This window comes from Bos taurus, chromosome 6 (assembly GCF_002263795.3).
Source record: "Bos taurus isolate L1 Dominette 01449 registration number 42190680 breed Hereford chromosome 6, ARS-UCD2.0, whole genome shotgun sequence".
Lineage (NCBI taxonomy): Eukaryota > Metazoa > Chordata > Mammalia > Artiodactyla > Bovidae > Bos > Bos taurus.
In genome coordinates, this window is record NC_037333.1 from 63,316,834 (window position 1) to 63,330,839 (window position 14,006).

At 33.0% G+C, this 14,006-nt stretch overlaps 1 protein-coding gene across 2 annotated transcripts in view; it reads right to left on the reverse strand.

The window, feature by feature from the left end:
- Positions 1–208: 208 nt before the first annotated feature.
- Positions 209–14,006, reverse strand: part of GNPDA2 (glucosamine-6-phosphate deaminase 2) — a 31,091-nt gene continuing 17,293 nt past the window's right edge. The window contains exons 5-6 of one of the 2 annotated variants that reach the window (XM_005207917.5): positions 7,805–7,979; positions 209–1,912 (exon numbers count right to left, since the gene is read on the reverse strand). In XM_005207917.5, coding sequence (XP_005207974.2) covers positions 1,851–1,912; positions 7,805–7,979 — 237 coding nt within the window. In that variant the 3' untranslated portion in view covers positions 209–1,850. The remainder of the gene's footprint in view (positions 1,913–7,804; positions 7,980–14,006) is intronic. The other variant, NM_001075356.1, reaches the window with a different exon arrangement.

Here is a 14,006-nt window from a genome sequence, read left to right on the forward strand (position 1 = left end):
ATCAGGGACTGTATCTGTCTCTTTTGCACTGGCAGGCAGACTCTACCACTGAGCCACCAGGGAAGCCCTCATTTATTGTGCACTCTCTATTATTACATCAGCTCTACCTCAGATCATCAGGCATTAGATCTCAGAAGTTGGGGACACTGCCCCAGAAGACCTTAATTACTAAGATTTTTCTGTACATCAAAATATCATAAACCGTTAGTATTATAATAGACACCATTTATTGAGTTTAGTATGTTGACAGCCACTGTGCTGAGCTCTATAGACTTTCCCTCATTCAATCTACACAACAATGGAGGTACAGGCAATATTACCCTGTTTCATAGGGGAAGAAGCTCAGACTTACGTATTCCCCAACAACATCAAAACAGTGGTTTCTTTCTTCAGACCACAATGCTTAGCTACCATGCTTTATTGCCTCTTGTGGAAATATCTTCAGTAGACTTAATTACCAGGTATGGGACTGGGAGATACTACTGATTTCACCAATTATTCAAAACCATTTATAATACTCAAGTCTATTAAAACTTCATTATCTAGAATTAAAGCAGCATATTTTATCCTAACAGTCCTATTTTTTATTTTTTAATTTTCTATTTAAATATTTTTAAGACTATATTTCAATCACATAGGCGATTAAGCAGGTATATATAAGTGATGCTTCTACTAGGTGGGCTTATAAAAAGCAAAATATGAAGAGTGAAAAGGAAGTATTTTTTACTGTCTAAGAAGCAGAATTAAGAAGCTGTATAGGCAGAGGCATTGTCTCTTAAATCTAATTGAATTATGACAACAAATAAAAAGTATTAATAAATGCAATCTCACAGCTACTATTAATTGTTAGAATATTTCAGATGCATGTGTTCAATTTTACTTCTGGAAATAAAATTTAGATAACTTAATATTTGTTTATTACAAGCTTTATTTGAGTTATAGAAAACAATATACTTTTATTTGTAATTTAATGATGCAAATTGTTATGCAATCAAATAGTTTACAGTAATTCCTTTTATATTTCATCATATCCTTTTATACAGTATATATAGGTAAGGAATAAAGCTAATCGTTTAAGAGGTTTAATAATTTTTCTTAAAAAAAATTTCCTTCAGTGTGTTTCTAGGTATAAAGCTCATAATTGCCAAAATACGTATATTAAGTGCACGAACCCAAGTCATTAAATAAAACTAAGGTCACATTTATAAAAAGAGAAAAAAAAGTGCTAAAGAAGACGGTGCACAAAAAACATGCACTTAATACATACGTTCCAAAAGGACATAAACTGTAGTTTTAGGCACTGCCATCTCTCCAAATTTTCTGTACCAACAATATCTAACAGGACTTTTGATGTCCAGATGCTACTGTAGAAAGATGACCAAGGCAATCACGTGCAGAAAGCTTGTGTGTAATGCAGAGAAAATAAAGATAGCATTTGGAAGTAAAGGCTTGCAATGATAGTTGTATGATACCTGAAAGGCTTGGAGTGTCCTGTTATTAAAAAGTTAAAGTCTAATAATGCCACTGGAGTCATATGAATGATACTTGATGTACAGAAGTCACCTTTAAAATGATTTACAATTTGTAAATAGGCAGACATTTTTGTGGTGTTACATTGACAGTGTGGCTTCTGTAACAAGTAGCTGATTAACCGTGAGAGCCAATTATTTCTCCTAAACCCTAGTATAAAATGGACACATTGTAAATATGGAATGTTTAACATAGATATTAGACTTCAAAAATGACAATATTCAAAAATCCCCCAAGTTTTAATCATATTGCATAGCTGAAAATTCATATATGTATAAAAGTGTTCTGTTCATTCAAGCAGAATTTTGATCCAATCTCCTTCAATTTCCTTCTTTCATACTGTAGAGTGGATCCACAAGTTTATTGTGCACATGCATTAAACCTTAAAGAAAAAAAGCACATTTCTAGCTTTATTTCTAATTTGAACTGTATCTCATTTACTTTAGAAAAAGAAAGATTTAATAAAATACAATGTATATTAGCTACCACCTAATACAAAATAGTTGTATTGGAAATATGCAAACAAAAATGTTTCAGACTGTTTAGTTTTCCCTTCTCCAGAGGATCTTCTTGACCAGGCATCAAACCTGGGTCTCCCATATTGTAGGCAGATTCTTTACCGTCTGAGACATCAGGGAAGCCCCCAGTACAAAATGGTTGTATTTATTGGAAAGATGCAAATAGAAATGTTTTGGAATGTTTAAACTACCTAGCAAGTATCAATTTATGGTTATGAAGTCGTAGATCTAGAATGGGGTATAGGTTCTTTGTAAGTAACCAAAAGTAAGAGCAGTTTTGGCTTTAGAATTTCAGTACGACAAAATAAAAGATTTGAATACTAATTACATCTAAAGTCTATTGAGTTTGACTCTCTGAGAAGCTTAGAGTCAAACTCTAGTCACACTCTACTGAGGAGCTCAGAACTGTTGTTACTTTAGTTCTCCAATGTATTACCCTATTCACTCATCTGGCAAATTATTTTTCACTTTTTTACATGGGTGTTTACAATAGGGGTTGATGACAAGTCACTCAGACAAATTTACTAAAACAATAACCTACATTAAATATTAATTTCCAAGTAAATTTAAATTTCATCTTATAATTGGCATGCTTGTAAACTCTCCTTAATTATTAAAGCTTCTTGGGGAAATCTTCCAGTTACTCATGTCTTTGGGGAAATAAATGGTCCCAATTAATCAACTAAAGATTTTATTTGGAGGTCAGAGAAATCAGTTAAATTTACCACGCTGTTAAGAACACGGAGACTGGGAAAAGGGACTAATGTGGTTTTCTTAAGAAATGGAATTACTAGATTGAGGACACAGGGTACTTGCTAGTAAGGAAGTATTCATTATCAAAAGACTGCAGAATCACTCTAAAATTCAAACTGTGAAGACCCATTTTTAAGAGCTAAGTAAAGGGACATGTAAAGAACACTAAAGTCCTACTACATGTAGTAGGAGAAAAACCAGGAGTGGAACAGTCCTGAGAGAAATATTCACTAGTGCAGTTGAAAGAATGTTAATTACTCAACAGCTTACTTCAGTGTCTCATGAGCACCTCAAACTTGTTGACAAAGTCCAGATCCATTTTCCCCTTCTATACCATTTCTTTAAAAATATTAGTATATGGTATCATCTATCCTTTGCTGAGCTGCTAACACCAGACAACTGAAATTCACTGGTGACGTTTTTTCTTTTAAACTCAGGAGCAAGACTGGTTGACATTCCTTTCAAAATACATTGCAAAGTAGCTATATTTCTTCATCTCCATAGCTGGTTGAAGCCACTTTCCTCTCTAATCTTACTACCAGCTCAACACCTATTTGCATAATTTTCCCTTGTCTAATTAAAGGAAAAAAAAAAACTAGATTATACCATTCCCCTACTTAAAATTCTCTTATTGCTATGGTCACTTAGAAAATAATTTAGATTTTAATCTATTTGTTTATCCTTCTGATCTCATGTCCTTCCACTTTCCCCCTTTTATGTCACTCTCAACCCTGGCTTTGTTGCTATTACCTCAGAAAGGCTAAGCTTGGTCACAGTGCCTGGTCTTTATGTTTGCTGTCTCATTTAACTGGGAATGCTCTTCTCCCTGAGCAAAGCATGATTTTTCTCCTGTAGACTTACTGGGTTTCAGCCTAAATGTCACCTTATAATGAACTACTATTTCACTTTCTTTAGAACAATATGCACTCTCAGAAAATAAACAGGTTCAGGACCTTAAATTTACTACTCTAAATTCTGGGTTTATAAAGATCATGATACACAATGGAAGCTCAGTAAACATTTACTTTAAAAAATCTGTGAAGGTTCAGTGAGATGGCTTCTGGGAAGCTTTTTTTTTTATATAAACAAAATGAATTTAGAATATATATTGTTAAAAAGGAGAAAGGGAGAGAGTGGAGACCAAGATTCTATAACTCAAGGTCCTTAAGACTGAAAAGAATCAAGAGCAGTGGCAGAATGGCTAGACATTGAAGGATGCTTAATCATTAACGATAAATTTAGAATCTTGGAGGTGAGACTGGAGGGACTGAAGTTAAAGTGTTCCACGCAGCTGGAGAGAGAGAAGGGTCAGAAGGTTAAAGTGAGTAATGGGAACAGCTGGAAGACAGCAAAGCAAGGAGCACAATTAACCCAAGAAATGAAAGAATTATGTATAAAAAGAACTAAACTAAGCATAAAGGCACTTGATAGGTTCTGCCTCCACCTCAGGAATATGACAGCTATTTAGCTATCTGGCCTTATATATAAAATGAAGTAACCTCTGCTCAAAAGTTCAAAATAGAAAGCAAGGTACTTAGCATAGCGCATAAAAGGCTTATAATGATGTTTGGTTTCTATGTCTTAGATAATGTAATCTCTAAATACTTGAATATAGTTTCTATAGTGACAGTTCCATAAGTTATTTAGCCTTCCCTTCCACGCTTACCAGTGCTTTGAAGATAAAAAAGCCTATAATAAAATCCATGAGAATGTGGACAAACCAACAAATACTTCATTCATTCAACTGTTTCATGCAAACTATCTCTGAAGCTAGATTTTAAATTACTTATTTATTGGCATGTGTTATTTGCTCAAAAAATGTTAATACATAAGAATATTTTTCTCAGGGCTAGTAACTCCTCTCCTCCAATATTCTTTTAAAAGGCCACTGACATGTGAGCCCTCATTTGCCTTTTCACTAAATTTTTAAAGTTTAAGTGAGCCCCATTTTAGCCTGTACTTTCAAAACAATATACTTTGTTTTCTATTCTATTAAGAGGAACTTTCTCTGCTACTGTGTTAGTTCATCCTTGCACCTGTGCTGTTGATTATGCCATTTTCTTGAAAACTAAATGCTAGGCATCTTCAATAGCTCTCAGTCCCATCAGCTCAATTAAAGTTTTCTTCAAGTACTATATAAATATAAAAATCTCCTCCTTAATGTACCTTGGATTTCACAGTGATTTACATAATTTAGGTCTTAAACTCAAGTGGTATCAGTGTCACATGTTTATCCATCTACCTGCCCAACTTCCTAGAATTTACCAAGTGTCTCCAATGTACTAGGTATCCTTTGAGATGCTGAACTAATGCAGTGAACCAAAACTAAAGTCCCTACCTTTATGGAGCTACATTTTATAGATATTTTCTCAAATCACTTAATGAGCCAGTTTTTATGAAGAATGCCAACTACCTTCAGGCAGGGAAACTTATACTTCTTTTGAGTAATACCACAGGAGACAATATATTTGAAGGCACTGTAACTCATGTTTCCTGGCTGATGACATTAACTGGAAAATAAAATTTACATTTCCTAAAAATGAACATTAAAGGGTAATTTTTTATACTGCAAAAGTTATCTGCTCATGAAAAAAATTTACCAGATAATTATGACTAAATAGAACCAATCTTATTTAAAACAAGATTTAACTGAAAAGTTTACAAACAGTATGTAAAAAGCAGCAAAGTGGAGACTAGAGAGACCTGAGAGGAGACAACAGAGACAATGGTAATCTCAACCATGTAGTTTAGAAGATACATGTCTTCTAGAGTATCAGCTCTAAGAGGATCGTCCTACTTGATATAATTCACCTACCATCTGCTTAAAGCTTTGACCATGGTAAGAATACATCAGAGCTTAAAAACGCACAATTTAAAACATCAGGATAAACATTACAAAGCCAAGTCATTCATAGTTTTTTTTTTTTTAAAACTAAACACTAAGATAAAGCAACTTGTACATAAGATGACTTGTACATTAGATAAAGCAACTTCCTATACAAGAATGTGATAAAAAATAATTGCCACTTAAATCATAAATAGAAATAAGTAAATTCTAATGAGAGAATGATGAAAATGTATAGACTTCTGACATGTTGCCTGAAGAAGAAAAGCTAAATATAGATTTTATGGTTTGGTTCAATCTGAACTCATTCAAGGTCTATCAAGCTATTGGAGTAGGGCTTAAAAAGGATAAAACAAAACAAAATGTTCACCATGATGATAGTGTCTTGAAAATATATTACTTCAAGGACATAACACATAGGTTTTATTAAAAAAAAAAAAACTGGAATAAAATTATTAAAATGCTTTCCTGTGATCTATTTATATCTTTCAAAAGATATACTGAAATAAACTTCCATTTGCTAATGAATTTTATTGTTTTAGATGTAGTTAAGATTTCTTTAGGAGCTAATAATTAGAACCCTTTAAGATTCCTATTGATACTTTTAAAGGGATGGTAGAAGAAAGAATAGTGGTATGAATGGTATTTGAAGAATTAAAGATAACTATGCGATTCATTTCCTCCAGTATATCTAGCAATAATCTAATAATGAGGACATGACAAATATATAAAATTACATTTATAACGTATAAATTTATGAAGTCAACCATTCTACCTTGTATCAAAATTCCTTACTGTAAAATGAGGTCTATATATAGCCCAGAACAAGATCTCAAATCTATTTTTCTCCATATTGAAGGAAGTATCCTGACAGAGGCTGATGTCCTGAATCTCTTCAGAAATATGTTCAGCTTCATAATTTGTAAGTGACTTAACATCCCTACTAAGCCTGTTAATTCACCTATAAGTGGGATTATAAGAGTAGCCATGTCATAGAATTTTGAGAATTAAGTAAATCAGTAAGTATATTATGTTTAAAATAGCACCTGGTAATATAAGTATTGGCTGTTGTTATTTTCTGATAAAAACCAGACCGATCAGACAAGGGGGGTTTATCTGGGAATTACTCGTGCTAGTAAATGGCAATGTTAAATGAATCTCCTCTAAACTGGCATTAAAGTAGGTGGATATTGAAGACTGCTTCTGTTAACTTTGTCAAGGAATCTAATAATTGTGATGAAACCTGGACTACATGGAAATACATGGGTAAAATGCCATCAAGAGCTCTATCTTATTCATAACCCATAACTGAGCTATTCTCTGTTTTTATCTGTCAAATTACTAATTACAATTTTCAGTTTAGTTTGGTATATTTGTGACTTGGTAAAAAGCTGGTAATTTAACTGATAAAAATATAAATGACTAAAAGTAATCTAAGGTTTAACAGTAAAGGAAACATTTAAGTAAACTACTATATAGCCATTAAAAATACTTCTGAAGAACATTTAGTAAAACAAGAAAATTCTCACAACAGGTTAAGTGCAAATACAAAGCTCTATATCTATGATCAAAATTTCATGTTAGAAATGAGACTATTTTCCCTGTTTGCCAAACTTCATTTGTATTACAGTCAAGATTTTTTGACATTCACACACTCGCATGAACCATGAGTTACTGATTTCCTTTAAATTGAATTTTCAAGTTATTACTATATTTCATGAATATGAGATGCTGAAAAAGTATAAGACATGCTATTATTTTATGTACAACTAAGGAAAACTTGCTCCCAGATAAACTATATGAAGTCAACTTTAAACATCCCAATTTCAAATTAGATAAATGTGAAAAAAGCAGTATCTTAAAGCTAATAAAATACAGTAACCTCTTTAACCTTGTCAAAGCAATGATATCCATGAAATACAAGTTTGGTTGGTTCAGTATATATTTTTTCTAATATATATTAAACACCTAGTTATTAGAGTAAAAAGATTAAAAATATATTTTCATTCATATAATATCACCAGTATACTTACTACATACTTTGTGAATTATTGACCTATATATATGACTAATTACATCATATTCAGTCACATTAAGTTTTAATTGTTATCTACAGTGGAACATTCGCCCAATCTACTTTTGAAACTTCAATGCTCACCTTTAAAGTATTTCACAGTTTTAACTCTTAATTCTAAAGTAGCATCTTCATCACATACAAAAATAGTTCGGGGATGCTGCTGGAAAGCTGAAACAGTCCACATGTGATTGACTCCTTCTTCTATTGCTTTGTAGAGAGCAAATGCCTTGTGTGCGCCTGTAATGAGGATCATTACCTGAAAAACCATGAACAATTCTTAAAACACGTTCAAATGACTAAGAAGCTCTATTTTTTAAAACAGAGAATTTAGCACCAATATTTTTCTGAGGATTGAAATAAAAATAAATAGCTCCATATTTCTTCATAGTCCAAGATTATTTCTACTCTTTAAGGTAATAGGCAAGCACAAAGTAAACAAAGTAAAATGGTATCTTGTAATGGAGTATTACTAAATATACCATAATGCCTATGATATTTAACACATATAATAATGATGTGCAGAAGAAACCTGGGAGAATAAAGAAAAAGAAACAGGCTGTTTTGTAAAAGCAGAGTTACATAAATTACATAACCAGGAACGATTTACCAAATTGCTCTAGTCCAGATAAGTAATAGATATTACTTTGGAAAAGCAAAGGACTCTAAAACAATAGATATTTTAAAAGTAATCTAGAGTCTGAAGACTGTTCACTGAATAGGTTCTATATAAAGCTATTTTGGAACAAAACTAGATTTAAAGAAGGATTCAGAATCTACTTAAATATAGGAACTATCCTTTTTTTCTCTTAAGACTCATATGTGTTACATAATTGAGACCCATCCTTAGGTACAGAAAACCCAAGCTCTTGGTCCCAAATCCCTAATAGCCTATGAGATAGTTCAAAGAACATGTGCAAAAGTGATTAAGTGTACAGATGTCTGAAAGAATCATTTAACATTTTTAGCAGTAACTCAATCCTATTTTACAAGTTAAAAGTTTATGAAATAAACCTTTAAACATTTTTTCTCTTTACAATTGTTAACTAAAAAATGAATGTTAAGGTGGTTATAATTCTAAAATATCTATAACAACGTAAAAATTCTATATTTCATATTTTATTGCCAGAACTTCTAAAACATGGAGGAAATTAAAGATTAATAAACCAGATATTATTGTATTTCTTTTATCAAGATTCACTACTTTTCATTTTGGAGCTATATCTTGAAAAATATCAAAGCCCAAAAATGCATTTAAAATGCATATGAATTTCTACTGTTTTTTTTTTTTTTTTCAGTAATTCAATAATTTATTCCTCTAAAAAAGTGTGTAAAAGTATATAGCTCTCATTCACAAGGTATATATGAATGACATTTAAAATGGAGGCTTTTTAGTATTGTTTCTTTTATCAAAGTCTTTTAGTGTACTGTACCAGCGCTATACTGTAGTTTTTTTAAATGAACTTCACATATTTTTGTATTCTTTCAAATTGTTTGCTATATATAAAAGAAGCTCACTGCAAAATGCTTGAAGGAAAAAGGAAACAAAAGAAATTCAGAACTTCCCAGAAATGTACAGCCTTTACATTTAAAAAAGGTTCTGAAATATACATACAAGCATGCTGGACAAACCCACCCCTCTCCCCTCCCCATGTCCCCTCTTTAGTTCAAACCAAGGTAAGAGTTCTGATTTCTGCAGAATTTCCAAAATTAAAAATAAAAAAAATAAAATAAAGTAAGTTCTCACTCTGTAGCAAATCCAGGGCTTGTACATTTCAGATTAATTCAGTAAAAAACTCACAAGTAAAATAATGCATATTTAAGGGAAATATTATACAGACTTTTTCACACAGAAGTACATAATAAGATTTTTAAAAAATCTATTGCCATTCATTTATTTTTGCACAAAAACGTATAAATATGTCACCAGCTTTTTCTTAACTTAAAAAACTTAAATAAAAGACACCAGATGAAAACTACCCTTTGCTGCCTTTTTTTTTTTTTAAGTTTTTGTAGGGGTTTTTTAGTTTTTTGTGTTTTTTTCTTTTTTTGCTGAGAATTGGGTTTCTAGGGAAGAAAAGCCCCTGCATTAAAAACAGCCCATTAAAAAAAAAAAAAAATTCAAAGTTCTGATGAATTCTGGGAAAAAAAGCAACCCCAAAGTGGTAAAAGATTACAAATATCTACTTTATTGATACTTCTTAAGTATAGAAATCTCAGTTCAGTGAAGAATTAATTAAAGGCATTTTTAAATTAAAACCACCTATAATTAAAAGCACCTATGATTAAAAGCATTCTTTTAAACATTAAAAATGCTTGATATAATGTAAGCACAACACTGATTAGTGGCTTTATTAATTAGTTTTCCTTATTGGAAATTAAAGACACAGGAGTTAAAACAACAACAACAAAATATTCAAGTTCTTTGCCCTGTCTTCTATTCAGAATCTTTGGAATTAGAACCCAAGAATCAGGGTCCCTTAAGTGATTATTATGCAATCTGGCATAAATCCTTATACTAGCATTTGAAAAGTCTGTTTAAAGCAACTTTAACACCATTAAATGGGAATATGTAGTGATAATTGCATGATAGATATTTATTGAAATGGACATTATTTCATTTCAGGAGTTTTAAGACGATTTGGTGGTTTTAAAGTTAAACACTGAACATAGCACTTTCTATGAATCATCTAACTCCTCAAAACAGCAGCATAAGAATAAATACTATTCTTATTTTCCTATTTTATAGATAAACTGAGGCACAGATATTCAGTACCTTGCTGAAGGTCTTGGTAAGGCTACTATATAAACAAGAGGTCTGATTCCAGCAACCACATCCTTAACAACTACAATAAGACATATATAACCTTTAATTGAGAATTATGAAGACATATCTGGAGAATCAGGAATTGAAAAACATTGTTCTCATAATGTGATCTGATGTTACTAATGTGATCATTTCTACTCTATCTGTTCCACTATTTTCAAGGAATAAGAGAACAAGATTTAAGGAATAAATGTGAACAAGATTTAAGAGTAGCTCCTGTCTGAAACCAAGCCTTTAAGGATAAGCAGAAAAGGGGGCATTTCAGACAATTATGGGTGGTCAATAAAAAGCTAGAAATTTGGTAAGGCTGAACCATAGGGTAATGAATGGAAGTGGCTAAAAACTGACTGAAATTTGAATATGAGTCTTTTCATGCCCAACAAAGGGGCTGGATATCATCTTGTGATGAAGCAGCAGGGAATCAGAGACTCATTACATACACAAGTAATAACTAAATTATGTTTGTTTTTTTTTAAAAAATTGGGCTGTAATATAGAGAATGGGATAGGTAAAGGAGATAGGCATGAAGTTTAGAATGGGTTTGCAATAATCCTCAAAAATAAAAACTGATATAGACCAGAAATAAGGCAGTTCTGATGAGAGCTGGTCCCTTAATTTATCTGTAAGTTAAATGGTGGAATGTAGTGACTGATAAGATGTGAAGAAGCCTAAATGACAAAAGTTTCAAGCTCAGATAATTTTCATGGAGAGTGTTTCTATTCACCAAGGGAGGCAAAGACAATTTTGGTAGAAAGGTGAATTTTGAACAATTAAAGGAGTCACTTGAAAATATGAATTCTGCAGCTTCAGAAAAAGAACTGGCTAAAGATTGGTAGTTATCACTGTATTGAGCACAGTTGATCTTTCTGGAATAGTACTAAACCTTCTGAGAAGAGTATTACAAAGTGAGACTGCTACTGATGTGTTAATTAAACAAACAAACAAAAACATGCACACAAAGAGGTCACTGAGAAGACTGCCCCAAAGTATGCATAATGAACATACAGTGCTAGGATGAGAACCCAAGGCAGATGGAGGACTGACTGGGAAACAATGGGTCAGAAAGGAAGAAGAATAGTAGTTTTATGACAGAAGAAATAGGAATAGATGATGAAAAAGAGGCCCAGTAGGATAAAACTTGTAAAAGGATGATGGTTTTAACAGTTAAGAAATCATTGGTGATGTCTCATATTCAGTAATCAACAAAATCAAAAGTGGATTTTTAAGTTTTAATGGTCATCACAAAAATAAATATTCAAATTATTATATATAACAATTTTAAAGATGCTACAACAGTTAAAAACAATTTTGTGCCTTTTCTTTTTGAAACATCAAGGCTGTATATTGTCACCCTGCTTATTTAACTTATATGCAGAGTACATCATGAGAAACGCTGGGCTGGAAGAAGCAAAAGCTGGAATCAAGATTGCCGGGAGAAGTATCAATAACCTCAGATATGCAGATGACACCACCTTTATGGCAGAAAGTGAAGAGGAACTCAAAAGCCTCTTGATGAAAGTGAAAGTGGAGAGTGATAAAGTTGGCTTAAAGCTCAACATTCAGAAAATGAAGATCATGGCATTTGGCCCCATCACTTCATGGGAAATAGACAGGGAAACAGTGTCAGACTTTATTTTTTGGGGCTCCAAAATCACTGCAGATGGTGATTACAGCCATGAAATTAAAAGACGCTTACTCCTTGGAAGGAACGTTATGACCAACCTAGATAGCATATTAAAAAGCAGAGACATTACTTTGCCAACAAAGATCCGTCTAGTCAAGGCTATGGTTTTTCCAGTGGTCATGTATGGATGTGAGAGTTGGACTGTGAAGAAGGCTGAGTGCCGAAGAATTGATGCTTTTGAACTGTGGTGTTGGAGAAGACTCTTGAGAATCCCTTGGACTGCAAGGAGATCCAACCAGTCTATTCTGAAGGAGATCAGCCCTGGGATTTCTTTGGAAGGAATGATGCTAAAGCTGAAACTCCAGTACTGTTGGCCACCTCATGCGAAGAGTTGACTCATTGGAAAAGACTCTGATGCTGGGAGGGATTGGGGCAGGAGGAGAAGGGGATGACAGAGGATGAGATGGCTGGATGGCATCACTGACTCGATGGACGTGAGTCTGGGTGAACTCCGGGAGTTGGTGATGGACAGGGAGGCCTGGCATGCTGTGATTCATGGGGTCACAAAGAGTCGGACACGACTGAGCAACTGAACTGAACTTTTTGAAATTACCTTAAAAATATAAGCATTATCTTAAATCTCAGTAAAAATCAATTTTAATACTTTGAGGGTAAATTTGGCTTTCGTCAAACAGCCAAAAGTTAGTAAAAATCAGATCTGATAGGGAGATAGCCAAGCTGTGGATAGAACCAACCTGTCTAAAATGAATTATGGGCAAAAATAACTCATTTAAACTGTTTCTAACAGTAACTGAATAATATATGTGACAGGCAATGTACTATGTTAGACATACATAACCCAATAACGCTTGGAGATTATAAATTAGTGAGGAAAAGATATTCAACAACTAAACACAAAAAACAATTATAAACTGCAAAAAGTGTTATAAAGAGAACAGTACAGTAAAACAGAGTAAAAGTAATTTTGATTATGAGGATTATGGTCAGAAGAGGGAGCTCTGAAAGCTGAAAAGTGGTGCTATTTTAGCTAAGCAAGGACTAGATAAAGTATAACATTTCACAATTAACATCAGTGTAAGGCCTCAAGGCAAGAAAGGAGTGAAAACTGAGGGCAGTGACCTCTGTGGTTCACGATCTAGTAGATAATTCCTAAGTCTTAAGAAATCTGTAATAACTTACAGGTGTCACTTCCAACATGTGCATGGAAGGTCCTCATTATCTGAGCTGCCCAAATGTGAAGATACTCATTGATGCACTGAAGACTTAATCTCCCAGTCAAACCTACTTTCCACTCAACAGAGGCATGCCCCACACATGGATCCAAATTTTACACGTACTTGCAGTTATTGGAAACATCATTGAAGAATAATTGACATCAGAGTTAAAACTACAAGCAGATGAAAATCTATACACATTAAGCCCATTAAAATTGAAGATAAGCAAATCATTAAGTATAATCGTGTGATACTTCTTTCAAAAGAATGTTATGAAAAATCCAGCGGCATTATTTACAATAGCCAAGACAACAAGAACAACCCAAGTGTGCATCAGCAGAGGGTCGGTGTAAGAAGATGTGGCTTGAGTGTATACACACACACACACAAATATTACTCAGCTATAAAAAAAAAATGAAATGGTGCCATTTGCAGTAACATGGGTGAACCTAGAGAATATCGTACTAAGTGAAGTAAGTCATACAGAGAAAGACAAATACAGCACTCATATGTGGCACCTAAAAAATAATACAAGTGAATCTATATAAAACAGAAACAGATTCACAGACACAGAAAACAAATTTATGGCTACCAAAGGGA